The sequence below is a fragment of the Juglans regia genome, chromosome 13, assembly GCF_001411555.2.
Source record: "Juglans regia cultivar Chandler chromosome 13, Walnut 2.0, whole genome shotgun sequence".
In the NCBI taxonomy this organism is placed as follows: Eukaryota; Viridiplantae; Streptophyta; class Magnoliopsida; order Fagales; family Juglandaceae; genus Juglans; species Juglans regia.
In genome coordinates this window covers 34,620,988-34,648,860 of record NC_049913.1, presented here as the reverse complement: position 1 = coordinate 34,648,860, position 27,873 = coordinate 34,620,988, and the positions used below count along the sequence as shown (strand labels likewise).

General features: G+C 37.1%; 2 protein-coding genes and 2 non-coding genes across 6 annotated transcripts; 3 read left to right on the top strand and 1 right to left on the bottom strand.

Annotated features, from left to right (window-relative positions):
- The first annotated feature begins 5,268 nt into the window (after nucleotides 1-5,268).
- On the top strand, nucleotides 5,269-10,470 carry LOC108988340 (filament-like plant protein 3). Of its 3 annotated transcripts, none has more exons than XM_018961580.2 (5): nucleotides 5,269-5,431; nucleotides 6,390-6,549; nucleotides 7,748-7,967; nucleotides 8,175-9,721; nucleotides 9,868-10,470. In XM_018961580.2, the coding sequence occupies exons 2-5, from the start codon at nucleotides 6,439-6,441 to the stop codon at nucleotides 10,270-10,272; spliced, it is 2,283 nt and encodes a 760-aa protein (XP_018817125.2). In that variant the 5' UTR covers nucleotides 5,269-5,431; nucleotides 6,390-6,438; the 3' UTR covers nucleotides 10,273-10,470. The 3 variants fall into 3 exon arrangements, with proteins under 3 accessions (XP_018817125.2, XP_018817123.2, XP_018817124.2); XM_018961578.2 differs by lacking the exon at nucleotides 5,269-5,431 and adding an exon at nucleotides 5,462-5,665; XM_018961579.2 differs by lacking the exon at nucleotides 5,269-5,431 and adding an exon at nucleotides 5,690-5,965.
- Nucleotides 10,471-10,664: 194 nt separating this feature from the next.
- Nucleotides 10,665-10,749, bottom strand: TRNAM-CAU. The gene is given in 2 exon segments: nucleotides 10,665-10,700; nucleotides 10,712-10,749. It is a non-coding gene; the product is annotated as a tRNA-Met (tRNA).
- Nucleotides 10,750-13,016: 2,267 nt separating this feature from the next.
- Nucleotides 13,017-13,088, top strand: TRNAQ-UUG. Its single transcript has one exon. It is a non-coding gene; the product is annotated as a tRNA-Gln (tRNA).
- A 10,946-nt stretch (nucleotides 13,089-24,034) lies between these two features.
- LOC108988337 (chlorophyllide a oxygenase, chloroplastic) lies at nucleotides 24,035-27,868 on the top strand. The gene is made up of 9 exons (XM_018961574.2): nucleotides 24,035-24,200; nucleotides 24,592-24,825; nucleotides 25,009-25,113; nucleotides 25,405-25,680; nucleotides 25,906-26,053; nucleotides 26,178-26,362; nucleotides 26,477-26,589; nucleotides 26,866-27,160; nucleotides 27,341-27,868. The coding sequence occupies exons 1-9, from the start codon at nucleotides 24,123-24,125 to the stop codon at nucleotides 27,509-27,511; spliced, it is 1,605 nt and encodes a 534-aa protein (XP_018817119.1). The 5' UTR covers nucleotides 24,035-24,122; the 3' UTR covers nucleotides 27,512-27,868.
- Nucleotides 27,869-27,873: the final 5 nt, after the last annotated feature.

Below are 27,873 nucleotides of genomic sequence, written 5' to 3'. Positions count from 1 at the left end.
GATACTGCTTGAGGCTCTCGAATGCACGTCTGCATTTGTCGTTCCAATTCTGCGCCTTTCGAAATACTTTGAAAAATGGCAAGCATTGATGCTTCGTGGCGGGGCCATGTTGATTATGACCTCCACATTTTCTTGGTTGGACTCTATTTCCCGTTTTGAGACCATGTAATCCAAGAAGTTTCCAGATTCTACACTGAATGCACACTTGGCAATGTTGAGTTTCATCCGGTATCTCTTTAGTACCTTGAAGGTGTCAAGCAGGTCGGCTAGGTGTTGTTTGGGGGTCTTGCTCTTCACAAGTAAGGCATCCACACAAACTTACATGCTCCGCCCTATCTGTTCATTGAACATGCTGTTGATCAGCCACTGGTAGGTGGCGCCTACGTTCTTCAAGCCGAAAGGCACGGCCGTGTAGTAGTACAAACTCCTATCCGTGATAAACAACATCTTTTGCTCGTCACAAGGGTCCATGTGGATATGATTGTACCCTGAGTAGGCATCCATGAAACTAAGCATGCAATGTCCTGCTGTGGAATCCACTATCAGATCTATCCGGGGAAGAGGGAAACTGTCATTTGGGCAAGCCTTATTCAAGTTCATGAAGTCTACACATATCTTCCACTTGCTGTTGGCCTTCCTCATGAGCACAACATTGGACAACCAGTCAGAGTAGTGTGCCTCACATATGAATCCTACTGCTAGGAGATGATCAACTTCTTTCATGATGGCAACGCATTTCTTGGTACTAAAACTCTGTCGTTTCTTCTTGACTTTCCTAATCTCGTGGTCCACATACAAGTGGTGTTGAATGATGTCGAGGTCGATCCCTGACATGTCTTTGTGGTCCCAAGCAAACATGTCCCAATGTTTTGTCAGGATTCATATCATCGCTTGCTGTGTGCAGGGCATCATTCTGCTGCCAAGTCTGATCATGGCCTTGGGGGTGGTTCGGGTCCAATGGAACCAGTTGAGAGGCTCATTCGGCGCTACTTTTCGGAGAGCCTACTCGTCCTAGACCTCTTTCTCTCCCGCGACAAACCTAGGTAGGGGCGAGATGCAGTCATCATTCTGGGGCTCTATTCGCCTTTGTTTGTCTTAGCTCTTGCATGTAACATTCTCATGCCAATAATTATTTGTCGTGGATCTCGCTCACTCCTATGGGGGTTGAAAACTTCATCTTTAGGTGGTAAGTCGACGTCACCACCCTCAGGTTGTTGAGTGTGGGTCGCCCAAGTATAGCATTGTACGAGGAGGGGTCTTTTACCACTATAAAATCGGCCATCGTGGAAACTGTGTGAGGGGTCTTTTCAGCGAAGATGGAAAGTGTGATGGTTCTGATTGGCTGAACCATGTCTCCCTTGAATCCTTTCAATGGCATCAATGCTGGTCACTGGCGGTCAGGATCAATCCCCATCCGAGAGAAGGAATCCCAAAAGAGGATGACGATAAAGCTATCGTTTTCGATGAGGATTCTCCCGGTGGTGAATTTGGCCACCTGCATCATCACTACCAGGGCGTCATCATGGGGGTAGAGGACACATTCTTTGTTGCCCTCCCCGAAATGATGGTCAGTGCAAGTTCTCCCCTCTTCTGCTTCGTTGAGTGGCATTCAGCCGAATATACTTCCTCAAAACATGCCCTGGGGGCAGGTACACTGCTCTCCCCCTTTCTCCCTATTGGGATTTGCAATTCGCCATGTTGTGGGTTGCAGAACGGTGGATTGTGCAATAACGGGCCCATGGAGGTAGTTTGTTCTCCTCTTCTATTGTTAGCGTTGCCCAGTCGCGTTGGGCGCTCGCCTTTTTCAATGGGCGGGAATCATCATACTCTTTTTGTGCCTTGTTCGTAGTTTTGGATTGGACTGACATCTTGGCTCTTTTGTCAGTTTGCTTTAGCTCTGTCTTCCTTGGTTCTGTCAATGCCCAAAGCGTGTCTTCAGCATTTATAAACCCGTCTGCTTGGTCTATGAATTCTCATAGTGAGGTGGGGCTCTTCTTGACCAATTCAGCCATAAACGGGTTTCGAGGCCATACACTGCCCATGATAGTGGCGAGAGTAATCTTCTCGTCTTGATTATCAATGGTCATACGCTCTTTGTTAAATCTAGACAGATAAGCCATCAAAGTCTCATCCTCTTGCTGTTTAAGGGTCAGGAGGTAAGTCGTTGGTTGCCTTTTCCTCTTACTGGTCATAAACTATGTGATAAAGAGACGAGATAGGTCCTCAAAGCAGTAGATTGAGTTTGGTTCCAACGAGGCGAACAATGCCCGTGCCCCAACTTTTATGGTCAACAGGAAGGCCCTGCATGCGATTTCCCTAGGGAATTTGTGTAGGGTCATATGAGATTTGAAGGTATCCAGATGCTCCAAAGGGTCATTGGATTCGTCATACAAGTCTATATGAGGGATCCTGAATTTTGGTGGCAGCGGCATGGCCATCACCTCCGCACTATAAGGTAGGTTCGTGCTGGTGAGTATCTGGTCTACTGAGGATGAGGCTCCCACATTTTTGGCCATCATTTCGTATTTGTCCATGAGGTTGCGAAGCTCATGTTGCACCTTCTTCTTGTCTTTGTTATCAGCATCCACCCCTCCTACAGCCCATGACTCGGCCTATCAGTCGTGGCTGGGCTTAGTGTCTTCAAGTAGCTTGGTAGTGTCTACATGTGGGCTTCTTTTTCCTCTGGAGTGTTTCCACTTGTGTTGTCAGCGTTTTTGTCAATTGCTTCATTTCTACTAAGCGTGCTTCCATGTCTTCTAGTAAGGTTTCTGGTCCTCGAATTGTCTGAAAACGGGTTGTTACTGGCATAGAAAGGACACGTTATGTCTATAGAAAAGATCTCACAGACAATGTCACTGTTAACGTCGTGTTTTATACTCTTGGGCAAGGTTCTAGCAACTCGGGTCGGGATCCTCACCTGCAAACACAAAGAAGAAAGTGCGTCCGGTAGCCTTCGATGCCTAAGTTAGTCTCCTCCTGCATATTGTGATAGCTTTTGTATTTTAAGTTCAGAAATAGTTCTTTGTACTTGGGTTGGGGCTTTTATACTAAGTCCCCGTGAAACATTATGTTCCTTATGTCAAGGTTTAGTCATCCTGTCGGTGTTTATAATAGTCTGGGCATTTAATGTGACGTGGTCCTCTGATACAGGGTCATTAATGCAGCTTGGCTTTTGGGATGGTGCCATTGGTGTGGCGTGGCTCCCCAGGTGATTCTTGGCAGTGGGTGAACAATGCAGTCACTTCTGGTCCACTCCGTCAGAGAATGGATGGTTGCCTGCATCTTCCGTTCATCTACTAACGTAATTCCTAAATTCTAGGTGTAACAGGGAAGGCCAGAGTCGACGGGTCCCATATGTTACCTATGTATGGTTCTCACATTACGCATCCTTCTTTTTCTGATGTGATCACGATTATTGGACCCCCTTGGATGGCTCTAGGGCCTTGGAATACTAGGTCTCGGGCTGAGTCGAGTCGCAGCGTCGAGCTCAAGCCCAACTAGACTGGGCTGAGTGGGATATATCCCTCCCACTTAGTATGTGTGTGTGTGTATATATATATAGGTTGGGCGGACGGGTGAAACTTGGGCGGGGCCGAAGCCTAGGTTGATGCCCGCCCCCACTTTATAGAATGGGCGATTGCCTGCCTGTTTGCCCTCCTAGTGCGGGCTAGGTACAGGTATCCAGTCCCCAAGCCTAATTTTGAGGGTTCATAAATAAAATGGTGAACTAGCATAAACACATTTAAAATCAAAAATAAAAATCTCCCTTGAATCTTTGAACAATAACTCAGAATCAATATAGCTTACAAACTAGGTGACTAGAAGGTGTTGGGCCTCTATATGTAGAGTTTGGTTGTATTTGTGATGACCCGATTTGATGACCAGACCTAACAAAGATCCATTGTAGTTTTTTTGGTAGATTTTCAATGAGACTTAGGCTATGGAGTAGAGGCTTGGGCTGACTCGACCCACGAATTAGCATTTATTATATATTGTATTATTCTCTTATACAACCGCCACACCGTATCTTTGTTTATCTTCTAAATATATTTTTTTGCAATTTCAGGAATGTAGGCCCGTTGTTAAACTACATAAACCTTATGTCGTGTTTGATTGATTCCACCATTTTAATATACTTATTCTCTTATTATTCCTAATAGAAGGAAGGGTTTCAAAATGTGAACATGCAACAAAATCCACCCTCCTTCGCAACCCGAGCTCTCCACTTCCAATGGTTCAAGAACACCTCAATTCGCAAGTCTAGTTGTTATATGTAATCCATTAAAAATACTAAATTTATTTGGCAATGGAAGGCAAAGTCATTTAATGATTTAGATTATTTTGATATACAGATGTTTAAAATGAGATTTTTAGGTCTTGTTTGGATAATAAATTGATTTTAACTCATTTTTTTAAAATTTTTAAATAAAATATAATAAATAATTTAATTGTTTAAAATATCAAAATAAAAATAATATTAAAAAATAATATTTTTTAATAATATTTTATTTAATTTTTAATTCTCATATCATTTTATCTCAACTCAGCTCACTATTCAAATCTCTCCTAAAATCAATATTTTTTTTCTTTTTAAAAATCAAAAGGTTGTGTTTGGATGTTGAAGTGAGTTGAGTTGAGTTGAGTTGAGTTGAGATGATAAAATATTGTTAAAATATTATTTTTTAATATTATTATCATTTTAAAATTTGAAAAAGTTGAATTATTTATTATATTTTGTGTTGAAATTTAAAAAAATTGTAATGATGAGTTGAGATAAGTTGAGAGTGATTTAAGTTCCAAACGCACCAACTCGGAAACAAAGGTCTGCAAAGAAATTCATAATGTAGCCATCGAAAATGACGGATTTTATAAATTAAAAAAAAAACATGAAAAATAGTAAACTTTTCTCTAATTTCAATTTTGAAATAAAAAAAGGTTCCCATAAAACCCATTTTGAAGTCACACACTGACACACCCCCAAGCAGGCCGTATGTCTCACGGTTTCCTCACCGTCCGATCATGAGATCCGACAAGATCCTGAGAAATGCATCAAAACCAATGCCACGAGAGGAAGTTCACGTTAAGTGCGCCTTCTTATAAAGATTCCTTCACTATGCTCATACTACTAATATATACAATTACAAACACCTTTTCGGAAAAGCTGAGGAGACGGTAGACCCAGAGAGAGAGAGAGAGAGAGAGAGAGAGAGATTTGGCAACTGAGAAATTTGTAGTAATTACTAATCAATTGAAGGACTGTTCTACCAAAATCCTTATCCAAGGGCGGGAATAAGGGCAGCTCAGTTTTTAAACACAAATAAACAGATATTAGAAAAGCTGAAAAAGTAGTCACTTCAGGTCCTTCTCTTGAATTTCACATCCACAAGCACATGCTCCTCTTTCTTATCTGGAAAAAAAGGAAATAAAAAAGGTAAAGTGAAAAACAAGGAATAGAAACCTCATTATCCGCTACTCAGTTTTTATATATCTGAATACCCACTGACGCTACACAGAATTCTGCAGGGTTACTTTCTTGTTATTTAATATTACCATCATGTTTCTGCAATCTCAATTATCAAGTTTTAACTGAACCCATCTTTTGGTTTCGTTCATTGCTGGCTGGCTCCTGTCTAATCTCCAGGTTATTTTTGTCTTCAAGTCAAAGGTATTTGATATGGGTCTAGCTCCTTCTAAGTGGTTCTTTGTGTTTTTTTATTGTCTCTGGGAAAGTTAGTTGTGTTTTATGCTATTTTATCTTAATGGGTCAGTCATGTTTTGGATCTTTTAGATTGAAGCCCATCCACTGTTTCATTAGTTTGAATTATCTTTCTTCATTTATTTGGACGATTTATTAGTTTTGAGCCGGGAAGTACTCATTTTTTTAGTCTCAAGTCCTGGGTTTTATTGATTTCACAACTTGAGCCTGTTTCAGAAACCGTTCAAGGTGTTAAATGTGAATGAAAAGGTACAAACTTTTGTTTTCTTCTGAAATGTATGTCTTTGTGTTCTCTGCCCTTTGTTGACTGTCACCCATCAAATCTTTCTCTATAATCTCGTTTGAACTTTGATCTTGTCCCCAAATAATCACGGCACTTAAACTACCATTTCGAGTTTTATGTGCTAGGGTTGTATGGTAACAGGGTGGATTTGAAGCAAAGTTGTGAGAATCACAAGCCAAGTCATCTTTTTGTATAAATTTCTTGGAGTTTGTTGAAGCGGACGCGTGTTTCTGCTTTTCAAAGGCTTGAATATTTTGGTGGTAGTTCGGTTACTTGAAATAGTTTGCTATTGGATAGCCGCTTGATTGTTCTCTATCTTTTCGATGCAATTTTCCGGAGGATTTTAGGTCTTCGGTGACCTGTTGAAAGATGGTGTGAATGTGCGTGCAGATGAACAATTTGTGAGGTGCTTGCTGGTGTTGGACTATTGGGACTTGCAATGGAAAAGAGGAAATGGTTGTGGAAGAGGAAGTCTTCTGACAAAAGCCCCGGTGAAAGTGAGAGTTCAGGTTCTGTATCTTCGCCTTCGGAGAGATACTCCGATGATCCGGTATGCTGCCGAATCCTCTCCACTACTGAATTTGTGTTAAATTTGACTCTCAGAAACTTGGATGTTTTTCTGGTAGCATTTAACTGATTAATTACCTGATAATGTTCACAAAAATTCATTTACGTGTTGCTACTTTTTGTTGTAAACTCGGTATTCTTCTCTCCAAATCACTTACTCGTGCAATGTTTCAATTTTCGTCGGCATCTCAGAAGCTTGGCATTCTAGTTCAATTTTTTCCCATTATGTAAAATTGGGTCATCGACCTTTCACAGTGAGAAAATGATTTGCAAATAAATCCGAAAATTCCGGGATAGCTCTTTGTTGGCTTTCTGACTGTCCATTTTTCCCGACGCCTGTAATCAAGTCTCTTTATATCTGGGTGGAAATATGAACACCCTGCAGTCGTTTGAATGTTGATTGCCTGGCCATCCTCTATTCCAAGTCCTCAACAAATTCTTGTAGTGTAGTAAATTTCCTCAATACATGCATGGAATGGCCACACTTCTCTCCCTTTCACTCTAGGGCTGTCAATGACTTCTCTAATTTGTTATCTTGAATGAATAAGTATTCTGTATATAAGAAACCAGACTGCACCAAGTTGGAAGGGGGCTTGTGACTTCCACTTTATTTCGCTTTGCATTGGATTTTTTTCTCTTGGCCTTGGTAAGCCCTAAAGTGCAATGTCTGGTCGCATTTTCTGTTTGGGAGTGCCCCTTGTACCATATCTAGTTTGTCTCTCAGTAGCATTTGTATCGTTTATTGTCTTATTTTCTCAAGCTCCTCTGCTGTCTGCCTCTTGCCTTGTAATGTTTAGAATGTATTGTCTTAGATCAAGTGACAGAACTGGAGAAATAACTACCATAAAACATACTTGGGCAGTACTTTGGATTTGCATACTCATGACACAGTTTCCTGTGATGCGACTGGTGTGATTTTGGCATCAAACACACACCTACACGGCTACACATGCTCATAAAATAGCCACTCTAGCCAAGCTGCTAAAAAGTTAAGTTCGCTGTTGTTTCTTGATTTCTAATAACTCTAACTAAAACCTTTGTTTCGTCCCGGATGGGTTCTTCCCTTCATCTAACATATAATTGACTTGTGGGTGACTTTGGGGCTATTGCATGAGGTGATCCTTTTTGTTATACCATGGAATCAAAATATTGTTTTATCCAATGTCTCCTCATTGAATCAGGAGGTATTCAAGTCATCTCCTAATCACAATACTCAATCACCCGAACTCACATCCAAGTCTATGGCAAGTGCTGAAGAAGTTAGTGATGCTTCATCAAAGAAAGAGACTCATGATAGTGTAAAACGCCTAACAGAGAAGTTATCAGCTGCTTTAGTTAATGTTAGTGCCAAAGAAGATTTGGTAAAGCAGCATGCAAAAGTTGCAGAAGAAGCTGTTGCAGGTATTGCTCACATATACAAGCAATCACAGTACCGTTGTTTGGTTCCAGCACTTTAGTTGCAATGGATTTGTACATCCTGTTTCAAACTAGAAGCTTGCATGAAATCTAAAGTCTGTTTGATGGTTTTAAATCTCAACCAAACGAAAAAACAATTTCTGTATTCTTTTCATCGTTACTTATCTTTCTTACATTTCGATATAATTCTAGGTTGGGAGAAGGCTGAAGACGAGGTGATTGTTCTAAAGCAACAACTCGAGTCTGCAATTCAACAAAACTCAGTACTTGAAGATCGGGTGAGCCATCTTGATGGGGCCCTTAAAGAACTAGTTCGGCAGCTAAGACAAGCAAGGGATGAGCAGGGGCAAAAGATCCATGAAGCTGTGATGATGAAAACTCGTGAGTGGGAAACGACCAAACTCCAACTTGAGACCCAGCTTCTCGAGCTCCAGGGCAACACTGACGCGGGTAAACCTGGATCTTGTGCTATTGTTGATCCAGATCTTTACCACAAACTTGAGTATTTGGAGAAAGAGAACTCTGCTCTCAAACTTGAGCTCCAGTCGCAGTCTGAGGAGTTGGAAATCAGGACAATCGAGAGAGACTTGAGTACCCAAGCAGCTGAGATGGCCAGCAAGCAACATTTAGAGAGCATAAAGAAGGTGGCCAAGCTTGAGGCTGAGTGTCGGAGGCTCAGATCAATGCCTTGCAAATCCTCCTCAGTTAATGATCATAAATCCACCACTGCCTCCTCAATTTATGTTGAATCTCTCATTGATAGTCAGTCAGAGAATGGCGAGAGGCTCAGCTTGGGAGAAATTGATACCCGCAAGATGTGTAGCTCAGATCCAAATAAGTGTGAGCATAGTTGCTCAGACTCATGGGCATCTGCCCTAATTGCCGAGCTTGATCAGTTCAAAAATGGAAAGACTGCTAAAAGAAATATCCAAGCCTCTTCTGTTCAAATGGATCTTATGGATGATTTTCTTGAGATGGAGCGACTTGCTGCACTGCCTGAAACCAAGAACGGAAGCCATGGCCTCACACCAGTGGTTTCCCATCAATCCATCGATGAAGACAGCTCCCTGAGAACTGAACTTGAAGCCATGACTGGTCGGATAGCTGAATTAGAAGAGAAGCTAGGGAAGGCGGAAGCACAGAAAGCTGAATTGGAGACTACTCTAATCACAAGTCAAGAAGCTATTGAGGCATCCCAACTTCAGCTGAGGGAAGCAGAGGCACAGAAAGCTGAACTGGAGACTACTCTAATCACAAGTCAAGAAACTATCGAGGCATCCCAACTTCAGCTGAGGGAAGCAGAGGCACAGAAAGCTGAACTGGAGACTACTCTAATCACAACTCAAGAAGCTATTTTAGCATCCCAACTTCAGCTGAGGGAAGCAGAGGCACAGAAAGCTGAACTGGAGACTACTCTAATCACAAGTCAAGAAGCTATCGAGGCATCCCAACTTCAGCTGAGGGAAGCAGAGCTGAAATTGGAGGAGTTGCAAATGGAGCTAAATATTGCAAAAGAAACCAAGCAAGCCGTCGAGACTAGACTCATTGACATGGAAGCAGAAGCAAGGACCATGCATGCAAAAGTTGACTCTATAGAAGTAGAGGTTCAGAAAGAGAGGGCTTTGTCCAAAGAAATTGCAGTCCAGTGTCGGGAATTAGAGGAAGAGCTATCAATGAAGAGGCAGGAAATTGAACTTCAGAAAACTGCAAGCTCAAATAGTGAATTGAAGATAAAGCAGGTCAGTCATCACCAATTTTTGGTTTCTACAATTGCTTAATATTTTTACTTTTATCAATTTCTATTGTTCGCTGGTTATTAGCGAGAATTAGAGAAATATATTATATTCCTTACAGTTTCTAATCAGAAGACTTTTGTCTATATCAGGAGGATCTAGCTGTAGCTGCTGGAAAACTTGCTGAGTGCCAGAAAACAATAGCATCTCTTGGGAATCAACTGAAATCTCTAGCAACACTGGAGGACTTCTTGATTGACACTGCCAACATACCAGAGCTTTCTGCAGGTGCATCAGTGATTCCTAAAGCTGATGAAGAATTGTGGAAGTTGCATTGTAATGAAACATTTTCGCCTAAAAGAGACTCTGATTCTTCACGAGTTGCTGATGAGATTTCTGGTTCTTCAATAAACAAAATCGAAGGGAACTCGCCACCATCTTCATCTTCAGAAACTTCAGCTGCTGCATTGTCAAATCATGTCAGCTATGAGAAGAACCGAAATGGTTTTGCGAAGTTTTTCTCTCGTACTAAGAGTGGGATACGACTAGAAATTTAGTGAGGATGTACAAAACAAGGATTAATTGGTTTCTCAGTTGTAGGAGAGCTTAGGATTATTTTCTATTTCAAAGCTGCTGATTACATGTTGTTTTAACTGGCAGCAAAAGAGTTTCTTTTATATTATTTTTCACATGAAAGAACTGGGTCAATGCAATATGAAATTTGAAGCAAAGTCCTCTGGTTATCATGTTACTTATATATATTTTGCTAAATGTTTGTTACACTCGGCAAAAAGAGTGAAAATTCTGGAGTCTGCAAAATGAAGAATTCTCGGAGGAGCTACATGGGTTGGGAGGAACGACCTTTGATCGGGCAACCTCTCCTTTCTATGCCATAACTGCCATTTGCTACTTGCTAGGATACAAAATTAAAAGGGAAGAAGGAAAAACTTGGGGTGAGAGAGGCTCGAACTCTCGACCTCAGGATTACTCAGAAGCTATGAGACCTACGCGCTAGCCAACTGCGCCACCACCCCTTTCCTGTAGACTCAAGATACAAAATTTAAATTATTCTCAATAAATAAAGCAAAGTGTTGATTTCACACTTTCTAATTAAGGTCTTTCTTCAAAAGGCTAAGACTCCATTTGGATTCGAAAAGTGTTTCATCTCATCTTATTTTTTATATAAAATTATTTCATCTCATCTCTAAATCAAAACTAGCCCTAACTAAATTTTCATTTAGAAAACAGTCGTTTATCTCAGCATGTATGAGATTATACCTTCAGCTATGCAAGGACGTGATACTCATCAGTCTCATCCTATCATATTAAAATCAATACTTAGATGAACAATTTTAATGAACTAACATTTTGGGAAAGGATGATAACATCTGGTCGTCATCCATATTTGAGAGAGCTATTTTTAACCACAAAAAATAGTATTTTTGGAAAGTATAAAAGGGTACTTATCCAATTAGAATTCAGATGTTCTAAATCTTAAACTAATTAAAGTGCGTTTGGATGTTAAACTGAGTTGAGTTGAGATATTAAAATATTATTATTATTTTGAGATTTAAAAAAGTTAAAATTATTTATTATATTTTATGTTAAAATTTAAAAAAATTATAATAATGAATTGAGATAAATTAAGATGAGTTTAATTTTCAATCGAAGCCTAATGTTCTTATTCCCAAAACGTCATCTAATTAACTTTATTATACTCAAAGTAGAGTAACACTACGTATAGTTTTAAAGTGAATAAATTTTACAGTCTCTTTAAAAAAATACAATCCCTAGTAAAAAAATGAGCCTTTTTTTTTTTTGTTCTTCTTCACGATGATCTTATGCAAGCACTCACTTTTAAAAGTAATTTTTGTGGGACTTGTATATTCTAAAATTTTATAAATTATTAAAAAAAATAATGAAAAAAAAGTTTGAGGGGACTTTGTTTTGCAGTGATGGAATTAAATTGGTACACTATCTACCGAATTGGGTGGGTAGATGTAAATATTTACATCTTCTTAAAGATGTCACACATTATAGCGCAAACTCCAGCGAGGCTAAAAATTGTGTTTTAAAATAAGGATATTTATGTAAAGTGATATTAGTTTTATAAGTTATTTTATAAATATACCTTTAATTTAAAATATAGTTGTATAAAAGATCGTAATAATGTCTGTATATCTATCATTTTTCTTAAAAATTATAATCCTTTTCAACTTCTTTCTTAGGCTTTTCGTTATTCTCCTCAATTAATTATTATTCTTTGTCTCTCACTTATGTAGGATAAGCAAACTATTCAATCTTTAAAAATATGACTTAAGGTAGGTTTTCTCTTTAATTGGGCTTTTAATTTTTTTTATTATGGCTTAGATATTTTGGATCAGATGGCATAAGGCATAATATGGAGAACTAGGTTTGAACCTTGACTCTGTATTAATTTATTATTATTATTATGAATGTTATATATTTATAATATCTTTTACAAAGTATAAACAGCTTTGTAAGAAAAGTGAGAGTAGCTTGAAACCTAGAGTGGTTCTTAGTACCCAAAAGTAGGTGCAAAGACTGTAAGAGTGGTTCGGCAAGTATTTTTTTTTGTGATTTTCTTGTTTCTTTTAGAAACAACTTGGAATTCGGATTTGTATAATAGGTATAAAAGATGTCCTTATTGAGCTAATTAATTTGAAACTTGAATAATAATTGAACAGATTTTTATTTATAAAAGGAAAGTAAGTTTTGCTATACATAAGTCACTATTCACCCTCACACCCCACACGGACAGTTATGTTTTTTACAGTATATGAAATAATAAATAGTAACTGATGAGAAGAATTATTCAAGAAAAATTCTCTTATTTTTTATTCTTTCTTATTTGTTCAACAATTTAAGAAAGAGATCAGTTGAATTATAACCCTCACAATGGTGAAGTCATTACTTTCAATCTCTATAGCTGCCTCTTCTGTTTGTAAATCATGACATGTACATATTAGATTGTAGATGATATATGACAAGTTAAAAAAAATTAAAAAAAGAAAAAAAGCAAAAAAAAAAGACATGTTCATCTTTTCTATAGCCCATTTTCTTCGTAACTTGGTGATGTTAGCTCGTTTGTGTAGTGAGATGAGATAATTTTAGATGAGTTGAATAAAATATTTTTTTTAAATATTATTATTGTTTTAAAATTTAAAAAATTGAATTGTTTATTATATTTTATATGAAAATTTGAGAAAGTTTCTTGGAGAATAGGGATGGCCTGGTTTGCACTCCAAATAAGTTTGCATCTTGGCGCAAGAAACCAAGGGGTTCCATGGTGTAGTGGTTAGCACTCTGGACTTTGAATCCAGCGACCTGGGTTCGACTCCCGGTGGGACCTTTTTTATGTTTTGTTTTGTTTCTTTCCCTTACATGAAGCATTGGAGTGTGGCATTTCAAGTCCAAAGATTCAATCCTTAATCCAGATCTTTGGTAAAATGCCGATTTCAACAACCTTGCTTTGAATCAAGGGAAACAAATCACTTTTTCATCTCTTAACAATATATATACCATTTCTAATCTATTTCTTAGGTGAATTTCATTCTCTTCTGAAAACAAGATCAAACATAAGATACTACTGTCTTAGCTCCTTCGATCAGCCTTCCTTTTAATTTGTCCTTCACGATGGCAACAGTCTTTCACCTGGGAATTCCTCAGCTGTAACCACAACCACTTAAGGATGTCCCTCTAATCCCATAAAAAGGCTACTGAGGTTTCAGAACTTGAGGCATATTTCGCATTCTTCAAGAAAATGTCTCCTCGTCAAACCTTAAAAAACACTCTAGGTATTGTGTTATTACAATGCCCAGAAAAATGAAAACCATGATCAAGCTCGCAATGCATACCTTAAGAGGCTTGGTTATCTGAAAGTTTTTGCAGAACACATGCAAACACTTCATCTCATACTGGCAATTGATTCTCAACTTAGGTATGACACAAACATCTGGAGTTTATAAACCCAGTAGCTATACCTCAGTTAATTCAACATTTATCCCATTAATACTGTCATATTAAGTCAAAATAGAAATTATAAACACTTACGAAGAAAGAATAAGATGGGGAAAACATTTATACAAACCAGAAAGATGAATGTATATGCATGCATGAAACTTAATTACATGCCAAAATTGAAAAATGGTTGAGCAATATGGAACACGGGATATGCATGCGGCATGGCACTATGTATAGCATAAGTTTGTCAAATTATAGCTACTGTTTAGTTCTTACGCTGTTCTAATCGAGATTTATCATTACTTTAGAAGACATTGCATGTGAATTAAATCACAGTACTGTCAATATCCAAACCATGATTGAAGCTAAATTGTCATCATCTTATGCTCCAGGAAGCCATCTTCCAAATGTAATTATGAGGTTCTCGCTTTTCTCTATTTTATTTTCCTGATTGTTAATAAAAAATGCAGTGCATCAGAAATTATTAATATCAGGTAGTATTAATGGGAATATTTTGAATAATAAGTGATATATGTGTAAACGCTTTGTAAATTAGAAAATATGTAAATTAACAAGAAAAAATTAGAAAGAGAGAAGTTGGTATTGAGTTACTTTGTGATGGACACTTTTCTTAGAGTATAAATATTCTATTTGTTAAACTAGATGTGTGTAGTAATTGATTGGTTGTTATCATGACTTCAAATGAACCTATTGCATCCGAAAAATTTGAATAAGTCAATTTTAAGCATTGGCAAAAAAAGATGAATTTTTTTTTTACAATATTTGGATTATATTTTGTTATTGAAAATGATCCCTCTTCTGATGATTTACATGAACCCAAATGTTCTGTTGACTCCCAAACTTATGCAAAAAAAGATAATTTGTATAGATGTAGGATTTTAAATCATTTAAGTGATACATTTTTTTTTATGTTTACCTACACATTAAGGCGTGGTTTGGATTCGAATATAATTTTAGAACATCTCAACTTATCCCGTACGGTAAACTCTTCTCCAATTCAAACAGTGTATTGACGTTATCGGGTGTTTTTTTTATTTGTTTTCATATACGACAAAATAGCTTACTGACCGTTGCTTTTTACTTTTCTAAGGGACTAATGTAATGAATGCTCAGAAGACCGAAGGACCCACGCCTTCACCCAGCCCCCTTCACAGGGGTGTAAAATAAAAAATTATTTTATATATAATAGCCAAAATTATTATTTAACGATTTTGGAAACAATTTAAAAATAATTTTTAAAACAATTTCTATTAATCAATTTTAGTTGATATTTTACAAAAAAAATCCATTAGAAAAAAATATTGGAATCCGGAAAATATTATTATAAAATATATTATAAAAAATAAAAATTGGGTAGGTAATTTATAAATTATTATTACTTAAGGAATAAATATATTTATAAATAAAACAAATTTATTAAAAACACTATGCAATAATTTGTCAGACCTACATCTATCTCATCTCCAAAAAGTTAAGACCATCTCAACTCACTCACAATCCAAACACACAACATTTTCAAAAATCATCTCATCTCAACTCATTTCAACAATCTCACTACTATTCACAACTCATCTTAACTCATCTTCGAATCCAAATGACTCCTAAATATGTCAAGAAGATTTGGAATGCTCTTGATAAAAAAGATGGTATACAAGATACTGGAATGAGTAAGTACATTGCAAGCCAATTTCTTTGCTTTAAGATGGATGATTCCAAATCTGTGGTAGAGCAAGCCCATGAGTTAACTATCATTTACCATGAATTGGACCAACGGGCCGAGAATAAGTATTACCGAGCGTCTCCAAGTTGCTTGTACAATAGACAAATTGCCTCATTCATGGAAGAATTTTGGCCTATCTCTTAGACATGAGACTCAAGATATGACTATGGAAACTTTGATCTCTGCCATTATGACCCTAGAACAACACTTGAAAAATGATCTCATTTCACCATTGGTTTTTGATTTCCAGTCTAAAGCAAATATTGTAGAAGACCACAGAACATGTAGGAACTTATTACACTAGAAGTCCAAATTCAATAAGGTAAACTTAGTTATGGGCACAATTTGAAATCAAAGTTCTATATGAACAAGGATGATAAGAGGAGACCCATTTGTTTTAAGTGTAACAAACTGGGTAACTTGGCCAAAAATTGTTACTATAAGAGAGGAAAAATTAAGGCAAAGAACAACCAAGATCGCCTAACTCACAAGTTCATATGGTGTTTTCCAGGACCGACTCAGTTAGAACCAATGAACAAATACAAGTGGCATGAAAGTGACAATGGGTAACTCCACCTCTGCACAAGTATTTGAAGTAGGAAATATTAAACTCAAACTAACGTCTGGAAATACTCTTCCATTAGAAAAAAATATTTTACGTATTAGATGCCAGAATGAACCTTGTTAGTGGGTCTTTACTTAGTGGGGAAGACTACACATTGTTATTTCAATCCAACAAAGTTATTCTAACTAAATATGAGTTATTTCTGGAGAAAAATTATGTGAGTGATTGTTTGTTTGTAATAAATGTTCAAAATAATGTAGTAGACAAATTTGATTCTAATAATAAATTTACATTTTCTACATGTTCCTCTTCAATATGGCATACTAGATTAGGCCATATTAATTATCATAATGTTAATAGAATGATGAATTTTGAGATTATTTCTAAAGTTCCTGTTTATTTGGATGAAAAATGTTTAATATTTTTTTAATCTAAATAGTCTAGAAAACCATTTAAATATGTTGTAAGAAATTATTCACTACTTGAATTAACTCATAGTGATGGTTGCTATTTTTTTTTTTTAAAAAGAGCAAGAAGTCAAATGTCCAAGAGTGAACTCCTCCTAAATTTATTAATAATGTCCTCATTTATAGCGGAGGAATACCGTGGTAACAAGAACTAGACCATGGGAAAACCCATCAGGACTGCAACCAAGAAAACAAATTTATGACAAACTTATGTATTGACAGGGAAAACAAAACAAAAATACAAGAAAAAACTAAACTCTTTGAGATTGAAGGCCTAAGTAATCCAAACGGAGCAAGCCACGAAGAATTCGCGGTAGAGCGCAATTATTAGAAAAGACCAAATTGGCGCCTGAGGCACTTTCCTTGGCTAACCAATCCGCCGACATATTACCTTCACGAAACACATGTTGAAACCGGCAATGAAGAGTACGAGTCAAATGGTTCTAAAGGTTGTAATAAATACTTCATTACTTTTATGGTATATATGTCCAAATGTTATTATATTTACTTGATTAAAATAAAAGATGAATCTTTTAATAAATTTTTCATATATCAAATTGAAGTTAAAAATCAATTGGAAAGAAAGATTAAGATTATTAGGTCTGATAAAGGAGGTGAATACTCATCTAATCAATTGGTTCAATATTATGAGGAGAATGATTTTTCAGGAGGAAACCGCTCCATATTCTCCTCAATCCAATGGTGTTGCTGAAAGAAAAAATAAAATGTTGGTAGATATGGTCAAATGCATGTTCTGTAGTTCTAGTCTACCAAAGCAATGGTTGGGGGGGGGGGGGGGGGGGGGGAAGCAATGCTTGTAACTTGTTTCTATCTTGAATAGAGTACCATTTAAGGGATCTGACAAGATACCGTATGAACTTTGGAAATGTAGAATACCCAATATTAGTTTCTTTAAAGTTTGGGGTTGTCTTGCAAAAGTTAATGTTCCACAAATTAAGAAAATGAAATTAGGTCTCAAAATAGTCTATGTAGTATTCATTGGGTATGCTAGACATAATTATGCATATATGTTTTTTATTATCAAATCAGAAGTTCAAGATATTGATTCCAATACCATCATGGAGTCTAGGGATGCAACATTATTTGAAGATCTATTTCATTTTTTTTAAATAGTAGAAAAGTCTTTACCTACATTAAGTTTTCCTTCCACCAGAAAAGTCTTTTCCTGTTGATAGTTGGAACCAATACTAGGAACTTTATTTGTTGAAACTAGAAGAGAAAACTGTGAAATAAGACGCTGAACGATGTCCCATTCAAGAGTGCCACATTTCAATAGGAACAAGTTGACAGATAAAAGTTTGTGGTTGAGTGGAAGGAGAGACACCGGAGGGGAAGGAATAGAGTCCATCTTTAGTCTTGCCGCGCAGTAGAATTTTTCCGGAGACTTCGTCCTTCACCAAAAAATAAGACAAGTGAAACTCAATATAGACATGATTGTCATTAGTAAATTGGCTAATAGATATGAGATTATTCTGAATGTAAGGAACATGCAAAAGATGCGGTAAATAAAATGAGTGGGAAGAAGTATTCAATTTGTAGGAACCAATGTTTTGTATACTTAAACCTGCCCCATCACCAACTTGTATGTGGTCACCGCCTGTATAAGGCTCAGAATGAATATTGAGGTTTTGAATTTCATTAGTGAGATGATTGGGAGATCGTGTGTCAGGATACCAATTCGCATATGGAGTTGATTGTTGAGCAGTCAAGTATGCTACCATGGTGGGAGGGGCCCTTTGATAGTCCTGATCGAACCTGTCGTAACATTGGATGGCTGTATGTCTAGTTTTACCACAGACTTGGCAAAGCGGTTGAGAGGATCATTGTTGTCCATGTCCCCCTTTGCCACATCCACCGCGTCCTCGTCCCTGAGAATTGTTGTGCTAATAGTATTGCTGTGGAGGACGTTGCAGGTTGGAATACTGTTGTTGTGGAGAGAAAGTTTGATGTTGTTGCTGAGGATAATGCTTCCCCCCACGATAGCGAGAACTGTCAGTACGTGTGTCAGTGTTAACTGATCCAATGGTTGCTTCAAGAGCATAGTTGTGTTGTTCCAATCGCAACTCAAAATTGAGAAGATGGCTGAATAGATCTTCTCTACTCATCGAGTATGGTCGAGTGATTATGGCAGTGACAATTGCATCATAAGTGGAATTGAGTCCACTAGGGAGATAGGATTGAAACTTGTGGGCAACAGGGGCTCACCAATGGCTGCTAGAGTGTTTGCATGAGTCGTGATCTTCTAAAAATAATTAGAGATAGATTCGCTCCCTTTCTTCATACCAGAGAGTAGTTGTCTGGTTTGCATGGCACGAGCTCTGGAATGGGAGGAGGAGATAGTTTCTAGTGCAACCCAAACTTCTCTGGAGGTGGAAATTCCCACCATTTGAGCAAGAATATTCTCAGACAAAGAGGAGACCAGTGTGCTTAGCACCACTTGATCTTAATCGAACCAAATAGTATATGTCGGATTGGAAATTTTTGAAGAGCGTTTGTCCACGTAAATATGGTTCAATTTGAGCTTTCTACAGTAAATAATTGTCTTTAGTGAGCTTGATGGTAACAAGGCTGTGAATACTGACTGAAGTTACAGGAGTGGAAGCCATTTGAAATAAAAAAAGAAGGAAAAAGACAAAGGTCATGTTAAATCTCTGATACCATGTAAGAAGAGTTGAATAAGAACAATTCTCTGTATCCCTTTCAAGGGTAGAGTAATTCACTTATATAGATAGATAATATACAAATCATATAGACAGATAATACAAATCAATCTCTTATAATTATGGACATGATACATGGGTGACCGTTGCACTGATTTCTCTTATGTTTAAGGGTCATAGTTTCCATAAGTTTGGCAGATTGTTATCCCTTAGAATCAGGATTAGTTGTGTCTGTCGTGATTTCCTTAACACACACTTGCTGTGACTTGCCCATTACTCTTTCATGCCAAAAAGATGCTTTGTCGCTATTCAAGGTCAATAATCACCTAGTCCTTATTGCTTGAAGAAGCAGAAAAATAGGCATTGAGATATTCACAGCTTTCATCATCATTCATTGATGGCTACGTTTTTCCCACCTTGATATTTGAAGCTGTTACTTGAACACCTCGTTAAAAAGGCTTGACATAACATAACTGAAACATGATGCTCCATTAATGAGTATGCCATTACAGGGTACGTCTCAGACACGCATTTTTTGAAGCATGCGTACTTCAATAAGCCTTGCATTAAATGAAGGAAGTGGCAGAGATCCATAATTTGAGACCATTTACAAAGGAATTGTATAGTTCCCAGTGGAAAACATACGCAGTTCATCTACGGGCAGGGAAATTTGCGTAAGGGTTGCGCAGGAATAAATATTTTATTCTAGTGTTCCACGTTAACTACAATTACAATTAAAGAAATAAAAAGAAAAAAAAATAGAGGTTGAAATGGAACTGTAGATACATGAATGAGACTGAGAGTGGAATGGGATTGAGAGTGAAATCCGCAAAACAAGAACGAAACTAGTGCTTCGTCATTCACTGCCCATTCGTCTCCCTTATTCACGTCGTCGACATATCTACGGTAAATGAGTTCATTTTTTTTTCCAAATAATGGAGATAGTTGAAAATCAACTCCAAAAAATTTTGGGTTTATTTTGATTTTCGACAGTAAAACTCAGATATATCATATATCCAAAGCAGACACTACTCAACGGAATCATGGATTGAGAAGTGATGAACCAACCCACAAAGTCCTTAGCCAGCGTCAATTGCCAAGAAATTGGCCCAAATTTCAAATACTAGGCAATGTTCAGAAACTCATTTCGACCTGGAGAAGCTTCGGAGAGGACGAGATGCGGAGGAGCTTTGGAGAGGTGGAGAGTGAGATGGAGGAGAATGGTGGGTTCATTTCACCTGGGGAATGCTTCAGAGAGGAGGGTTTGTGCGAGACCTGGGGAAGCTTTCGGAGAGGAACTGAGGTTAAGATGGAGGAGAAGCATTCTGAAACGGAACTGAAGTTTGTGTGAAACGCATCGTTCCCTTTTCCACGTAGACCGTTCGTGCGCATTCCCTACCCGAAATATCCTGCATACGTCATTTTCCAAACACATGTGATAATGTGATGTGACTACTCTTTTTCCTAGCTGGAAAAATTTCCAGTTTTCTTGAATAAGCTATCTTTCAGGCTAAACTGATACAGTGAGATTTAGAACTACACTACCAGAACAAGTTGAACAGATTATGAATCCTTCAGACTCTAGTTTCGCATTTAAACTCTACGACCCGACCACCATTTATTGTTACCTGTCGGCTAAACTTTCAAACAGAACAAGAATAAAACATGAAGCCAAGTCACCGCATTAACAACAATCAATAGAATCCATTCATTAGAATTGAGAAAACCCAGGAGAAAAAAAAATAAAAAGAAAAATATCCAATTCCAGATATGGAATGAAACACAGAATAAGGAAAAAAAAAAAAGACAGAAGGATTAGTGGAAGAGAGACCTGGAGGTTTTAACAAAGGGAGGGTCTGCTTGAAAAAAGCATCAGCCAGCAATGACGCACAACAATTCCTCTTTTAATTTTATCCAAAATATTTATACAGACAATAATAAATATCGTAAAGTTCACTCTATATGGTTGTCTTTTATCTATTTAAAGTTCACCAATATTTTTTCCCAACGTTATTGGTAAGGACTAGAGGAGTGAGTCTCCATTAAAACTGATACAAACAACGTAGGCATGGGCATTCCAACTCTTATGAGATCTAGTTTTACCATTGTTGATGCAATTTACAAAAGTCGATTGAGAAAAAAGAAACGAGGATGAGACTAAGCTTATAAGCTGACCAACATCCAACGTACAACATCAATTGTTTTGCTATGTTAACATTATACCACACCAAAATGTTTTTCTTTTTAGGAACTTGTTGTCCCAAAAAAGTATGTTTTTTAATATAAAATTTCATCTAGAATGAACATTTTTGCCATGAAAGGAACCAGAGAGGATATATACATGTCAACTTGAAAGATGCAACAAAGTTCCTCGCCTCAATGGAGTGACACACGGGGTGGTACACATGATAGAGCAACGGGTGGGGAGGAATATAAGGATGTTGAAAGTGGAAAATGAGGCCAAATCTAGTTGTAGATTTTAGTGTCAAAACATAGCAAAGAAAGAGAGAACGAAGGAAAGAGAGAGAGAGAGGTAGAGGTAGAGGAATGGCTAATCGATTGAAATATGGTTGGAGAGTGAAACTTGAGAAAGACTATGCACCCCAATATTGAGGTGGCACTTGTGGCTCATATTTTCGAACAATGGCGGGCGTGGTGATGTAAGGTGGTGAAGTAGATGCAGGGTTGATCCAAGACTCCAAAGGTAAGGGCCGGCCACTTAGGTCATTGCCTAAGGGACTATCCTTTACGTGGCCCTAAAAGATAAAAGTGGGATGATGTTTTTATTTTGATTTTTTTTTTCAAAAAATGCAAAAACCCATTTCATAAAATAAGAATTTAAATAATTGAATATTTTAATGTGCTCAAGATTATGTGATACTAAATTTTATATATAATACTATGAGTAATTTAAATTTTTAGTTATAGAGAAGTAATTATGTAAATTTATATTTTTAAATGGTTGTATTAAATTTAAATTCATTTTTTTTTATCTCAAATGAAGCCTTATTAATTTTTTTTAAATAATATAATAATATACATTTTATTATATTATAATTAAAAACTTTCATTTAAATTTTTCTACCTTATGCCTCAATTTATATTGTCTACCCTAAATAAAAAGAAGTATTACAACCATAAAAGGATTCTATAAAAAAAACCAACAAATTAGCATGAGTTTATTTCCTTAAGAAGAAGAATAAGAATGGACGGCAATGAATCATAAATGTAGCAACATCCTTGTCTATCTCTATCATTGCTTTCAATTAGTGGAAACGAATCACTATAGCTTTGAATAATGTTAATAAAACAATACATATTCACGAGAAAAGAAAGATAGTACTACTAAATTATAAGATTATTATATCATACAAACATAGTAGCTTGACATTTTAATGTTTTTTCATTATGTTTTTCTTTAATCTTTAATGTTTTATTTCTTGTACTAATTGTAAGATATCATGTGACATATCTGTAACTTATAGTGCATACATTATTATAAAAAAACATCGAAATTAAAATTCTTTAACAGTAGTACTATAATAAAATGAAGATAATTTTATAAAATTTAAATTTATTTTTGGGCCCGTGTTGTTCATTTACTATACTCAATTCAATTGAGTTTGATTCAGATTTTTAAACCTATTTTAATATTTAAACACTCAACTCTCAAATCGTTAGACAGATTTCAACTCAAAACCTCTTTATACATGAGATCTACAACTTTTTTCAACTCAACACTTCTTTACACGTAGGACCCACAACATTTTTCAACTTCCCATAAATACATATAAACTCATCTTAACATCTAAACACATTTACGTTTGAATTCTAAACCCATCTCAACTCATCTTATCTAATCATTAGAACTTTCTCAAATTTCAACACAGAATATAATAAACAATTCAACTTTTTCAAATTCTAAAATAATAATAATATTAAAAATAATATTCTAACAATATTTTATTCAGTTTTCTACTTTCATCTCAACTCAATTCAATTCTGTTCAACATTTAAAAGCAGCCTTAAACTCATCTTAGGTGGGCTCTACAGAACCTACTCCACCATCTAAACTCATTACTATTCATAAAGAGTAATGCTACATACAGTCGTGGAATGCGCAAATGCCATGCAATCTCTTTGAAAAAGATTGAAGTCTACTATTAAAAAATTAATTTCTTTTCATGTAGGTTTCATATTTATTCATTTTTTTCAAAGCGACTACACGGCGCTTACATACTCACGACTGTAAATATCATTTCTTATTCATAAATATTTCAACTCAACTCAATATCCAACCACAACCTAATAATGTGGCATGTTTGTACTAATTGATGGTAAAATGAATTTATAAAATAGTTATAAAAAAGCTGTAATTACGTTATCAAATACAATTCTCAAAAGCATATTCCAAGAATCTCATTTCAACATTCTTTGTATCCAAACATAAGTTTCATTTTCCATGCAAAGTTTTGAGGTGCCCATCAAGCAATATACACAAATTACAATTTACATTAGTGGAATATGAATATGATGGACGGACAGGATTTTGTTGTGGTCCATATCACATTACAAAAAAGGGTTATTATTCACCTCATATTCAACGAAACACAGCCTTCTCTAAAAACAAGCGAAAGGACAGCGAACACCAGCACAACAGATAAAGAAATATATCTTCAATATCCGAGCTGGCAAGATGTTAGGGCCCACAGTCAGAAGGTAGTCTCTCAGACCAATAAAAGAACATGTGGAAGCAGGGGATGCCACGTCTTAGCCATGGAGTCCACGTTTTTCCACGTGTCAGTTCTTGGAAGGACAAACTAGATCGCGGGAAACACCGGCCTCTTATCAACAAAATCCCCAAAACAAGTCTCTACGGTCATATTACCTCCGTTTTAACTTTTCTCCCTCTCCCTCTCTCTCTCTCTCCCTCTCCCTCTCAGAGTCGGTCAGCTTTAGACGCCAAAACATGACCACCGTAGCTACTGCTTCGGCTCTCTGTTTACCTATCTCTCTTGGTAGATCATCTAAATTCAACACCAAGAAGGTATGGATTTTTCACTCTTATATGCCTGCTGAGTTTATCTGCGTATACGGTAAAAGATATGGAACAACATTTTGTACGTTGAATTTTAGTTTATAAGACTGGTCATGAGGTGAGAGCATTTTGATCTTTCACTTGTTTTCTTGAAAAATAGCAATGGGGGATCCCTTTTTATTATAACGAAATGGGCTACTGTTGAATCTATAGGTGAATTACTGTGACTGGTTTATTAGTTAGTTCAGTCGTGATTTAAGTTCTAATACTCAATAACCAAAAGATTTGACTTTGTAATAGATCTATCTGGGAACTGCTAAATTTTGTAGGAAAAAATCGATTAATATATTAGCTGATTCTTGGACTTATCTCAGATCGTTGTGGGCTTGTTGAAATTCAGGGTGTCAAAGGAGGATTTCGGGTGCTTGCTGTATTTGCAGAACAAGGAGGGGTTGAAAAGAAGGTTTCTTGGGGACCGTTGTTTGATGTGGAAGATCCAAGGTCTAAAGTCCCGCAGTGCAAAGGGAAGTTCTTGGATGTAAACCAAGCCCTGGAAGTGGCTAGATATGATATACAGTACTGTGATTGGCGGGCTCGACAAGATGTGCTCACAATCATGCTCCTTCACGAAAAGGTTTTTCCATACATCTTTTGCTGATTGTTTCCTTGATTTTACTAGCTTAAAAGCCATGCATCCTTATGTGATCTGCTGTATTGATCCTTTGAAGCTTGGTGTTGAGGATATTTTTTTAGAAAGTATTTTTAAAGCACCTGTTTATTTTTGTCGGCAATTCTAATATTAGAAAATCGGCTGTAGGTTGTAGAAGTTCTAAATCCTTTAGCACGGGAGTACAAGTCAATTGGCACAATGAAGAAGGAGCTTGCAGAATTGCAGGAAGAATTAGGACAAGCTCACAAACAGGTGAGAATTAGGACAAGCTCACAAACAGGTGATGACTGATGAGAGACAATTGCGTAATGAGAGAATGATTTGTGAATTGATACTTGCCATCAATGAGGCAAAACCCATTAGATTGTGAAGCATTTCACATTTCTTTGGAAGATAATGGACCATCCGACTGATTATTAGATGATGAAAAACTTTCACATGTCTACTCAATGCAGACCCTTAAATCCAGACTACCTGCATAAATATTTTCCCTTAAAATCTAGTCCTATAAGAATATGATATCTGACCCATGAATCATAACAGGTTCACATATCTGAAGCAAGAGTTTCCACTGCTTTGGATAAACTAGCTTACATGGAAGAATTGGTGAATGATAGACTGTTACAAGACAGAAACTCAACAGCATCAGAACAAACATCCCCTTCTCCCAGTACATCTACACAATCTCTCAAAGTTGTACAGAGGAGGTTGCCACGTAAAAGCTTGAATGTCTCAGGTCCAGTTCAACCTTACCATCCTCGCTTGATGAATTTCTGGTATCCCGTTGCTTTCTCTGCTGATATGAAGGACGATACCATGGTAAGCTTATAGCCTGAAAACTTTTTGATTCATTCTTTATGTATTAGTTAATTATGTCAGCGTTACCCAGTCAAAAAATAAAAAAGAAAATAAAAAGCATCATCCAGCCACCAGTTTCAGCGTGGTGTCTTGATACAGACACCCCTGCAAACTATCTCTATTTTGTCACAACCAATTATCGTGTGTATGTCATCTGATGCATACCTCTTCACTTTTCTGCTTCAGATTCCAATTGATTGTTTTGAGGAGCAATGGGTCATCTTCCGTGGAAAAGATGGGAAACCTGGATGTGTACGGAACACCTGTGCACATAGGGCATGCCCTCTTCACCTGGGTTCAGTAAATGAGGGTCGCATCCAATGTCCCTACCATGGTTAGTAAGAATTACAAGAGATAATTGCAGTTTATATGGTCTGGTTAATATTTGCAGGTCTTATATTACAATGAGAACGTGTGCAGAAAACTAATCTAGGAAATTTGTGATGGATGAATGTCAGGATGGGAGTACTCAACAGATGGGAAATGTGAGAAAATGCCATCAACGCGATTACTTGATGTGAAGATAAAGTCATTGCCATGTTTTGAGCAAGAGGGGTTGATCTGGATTTGGCCTGGCAATGACCCTCCAACAGCCACCATTCCTTCTTTAGAACCTCCTCCAGGATTCCAAGTCCATGCTGAGGTATGACACAGACATTCATATCCTTCAAGCCATTGCCGGCAATGAATTAAGCTTATATGATTGTATGAAAGAACACGAGTCATCTCATTGCTTTTATATCCTTCCATATGACAGATTGTCATGGAGCTTCCGGTGGAACATGGGCTACTTCTAGATAATCTTTTGGATCTTGCGCATGCCCCTTTTACCCACACTTCTACCTTCGCCAAGGGATGGAGTGTTCCCAGGTTTGTTGCCCTTATTACTACTCAATGCAATCAATTTTGCTAAGGTCATAAAAAACAAATCAGCAAATCTGATGGAGAATGATTCCTGTGATAATTTTCGAGATTACCCCATTTTTACATTGCATTACTTATGAATTTTATCATTCTAATATGTAGCTAGTGAGCCTAGTGTCAAGACTAAATGGTCCTGATGTTAGCAAAGCAAATTCAGTATCTATCTTAACAAAAGAGTACAATCAAAACTTACTCGTGGCAAAACTTGCTTTATAATTTCAGCTTGGTGAAATTCTTGACACCTGCATCTGGCCTCCAAGGATACTGGGACCCTTATCCGATAGATATGGAATTCCGGCCACCTTGTATGGTGCTATCAACCATAGGGATCTCAAAGCCAGGGAAACTGGGAGGACAGAGTACCAAGCAGTGTCCTACGCACCTTCACCAACTTCATGTGTGCTTACCTTCATCCAGGCAGAAAACAAGATTACTATACAGAATGTCACTGGATTTTGCTCCCCTGCTTAGGCACATTCCTTTCATGCACTATCTGTGGAGGCATTTCGCGGAACAGGTAAGAGAAAAATTCACTCTTTCTTTATGGGTTGCGGGAAAAGTGGAGTGGGGATTCAAAAGATGAAAAATTTCAGCTTTCTTGGTATAGACTTTGGAGGTAGAACAGATGACAATTCCATACCCAGTTATTCTCTTCTGACATTTCTGTCCAAACATTCTTGATGTTCAATTGAGACAGGTCTTGAATGAGGATCTGCGGCTTGTACTTGGCCAGCAAGAGCGCATGATCAACGGTGCAAACGTCTGGAATTGGCCGGTATCCTACGACAAGCTCGGGGTAAGGTACAGGCTATGGAGAGGAGCTGTGGAGCAAGGAGCTAAGCAACTACCATTCGACAAACCAATGTAGAATCAGTTTTGATGATGGATTTAACTACTGTTGATTCCCACTATTGAACTCGGCCAGAAGATTTAACTGAAATCTCAGTACAGAGTTTCAAAAACGAGCACTGAAGAGCTGACAGTATTGTGCAGTTTCGAACACCTTTTGCTCTCTCAAATAAATCCCCATGGCAGAAATTGTCAATGATCAGAGGCAGAGGACAAACGGGTCTTCACTTACAAACCCCTGTAAACTATAAAGAAACTGTACACTGATTTTCTTGTTTTTGTGTACAGTCAAATGAATTTTGTTTTTGTTTTTGTTTTTCATGTAATTCACCACTTAATAAAGGGATGAAGATTGATTTCTGGTCTTAGAGAGTAACATGA

Excerpts from the sequence above, each read along its gene's own strand:
- LOC108988340 (XM_018961580.2), top strand. The coding sequence starts at position 6,439 with ATGGAAAAGAGGAAATGGTTGTGGAAGAGGAAGTCTTCTGACAAAAGC. Across the intron at positions 6,550-7,747 it reads AGAGATACTCCGATGATCCG|GAGGTATTCAAGTCATCTCC; the intron begins GTATGCTGCCGA and ends TCATTGAATCAG. Across the intron at positions 9,722-9,867 it reads GTGAATTGAAGATAAAGCAG|GAGGATCTAGCTGTAGCTGC; the intron begins GTCAGTCATCAC and ends TGTCTATATCAG.
- LOC108988337 (XM_018961574.2), top strand. The coding sequence starts at position 24,123 with ATGACCACCGTAGCTACTGCTTCGGCTCTCTGTTTACCTATCTCTCTT. Across the intron at positions 24,826-25,008 it reads TCATGCTCCTTCACGAAAAG|GTTGTAGAAGTTCTAAATCC; the intron begins GTTTTTCCATAC and ends AATCGGCTGTAG. Across the intron at positions 25,114-25,404 it reads TAGGACAAGCTCACAAACAG|GTTCACATATCTGAAGCAAG; the intron begins GTGAGAATTAGG and ends GAATCATAACAG.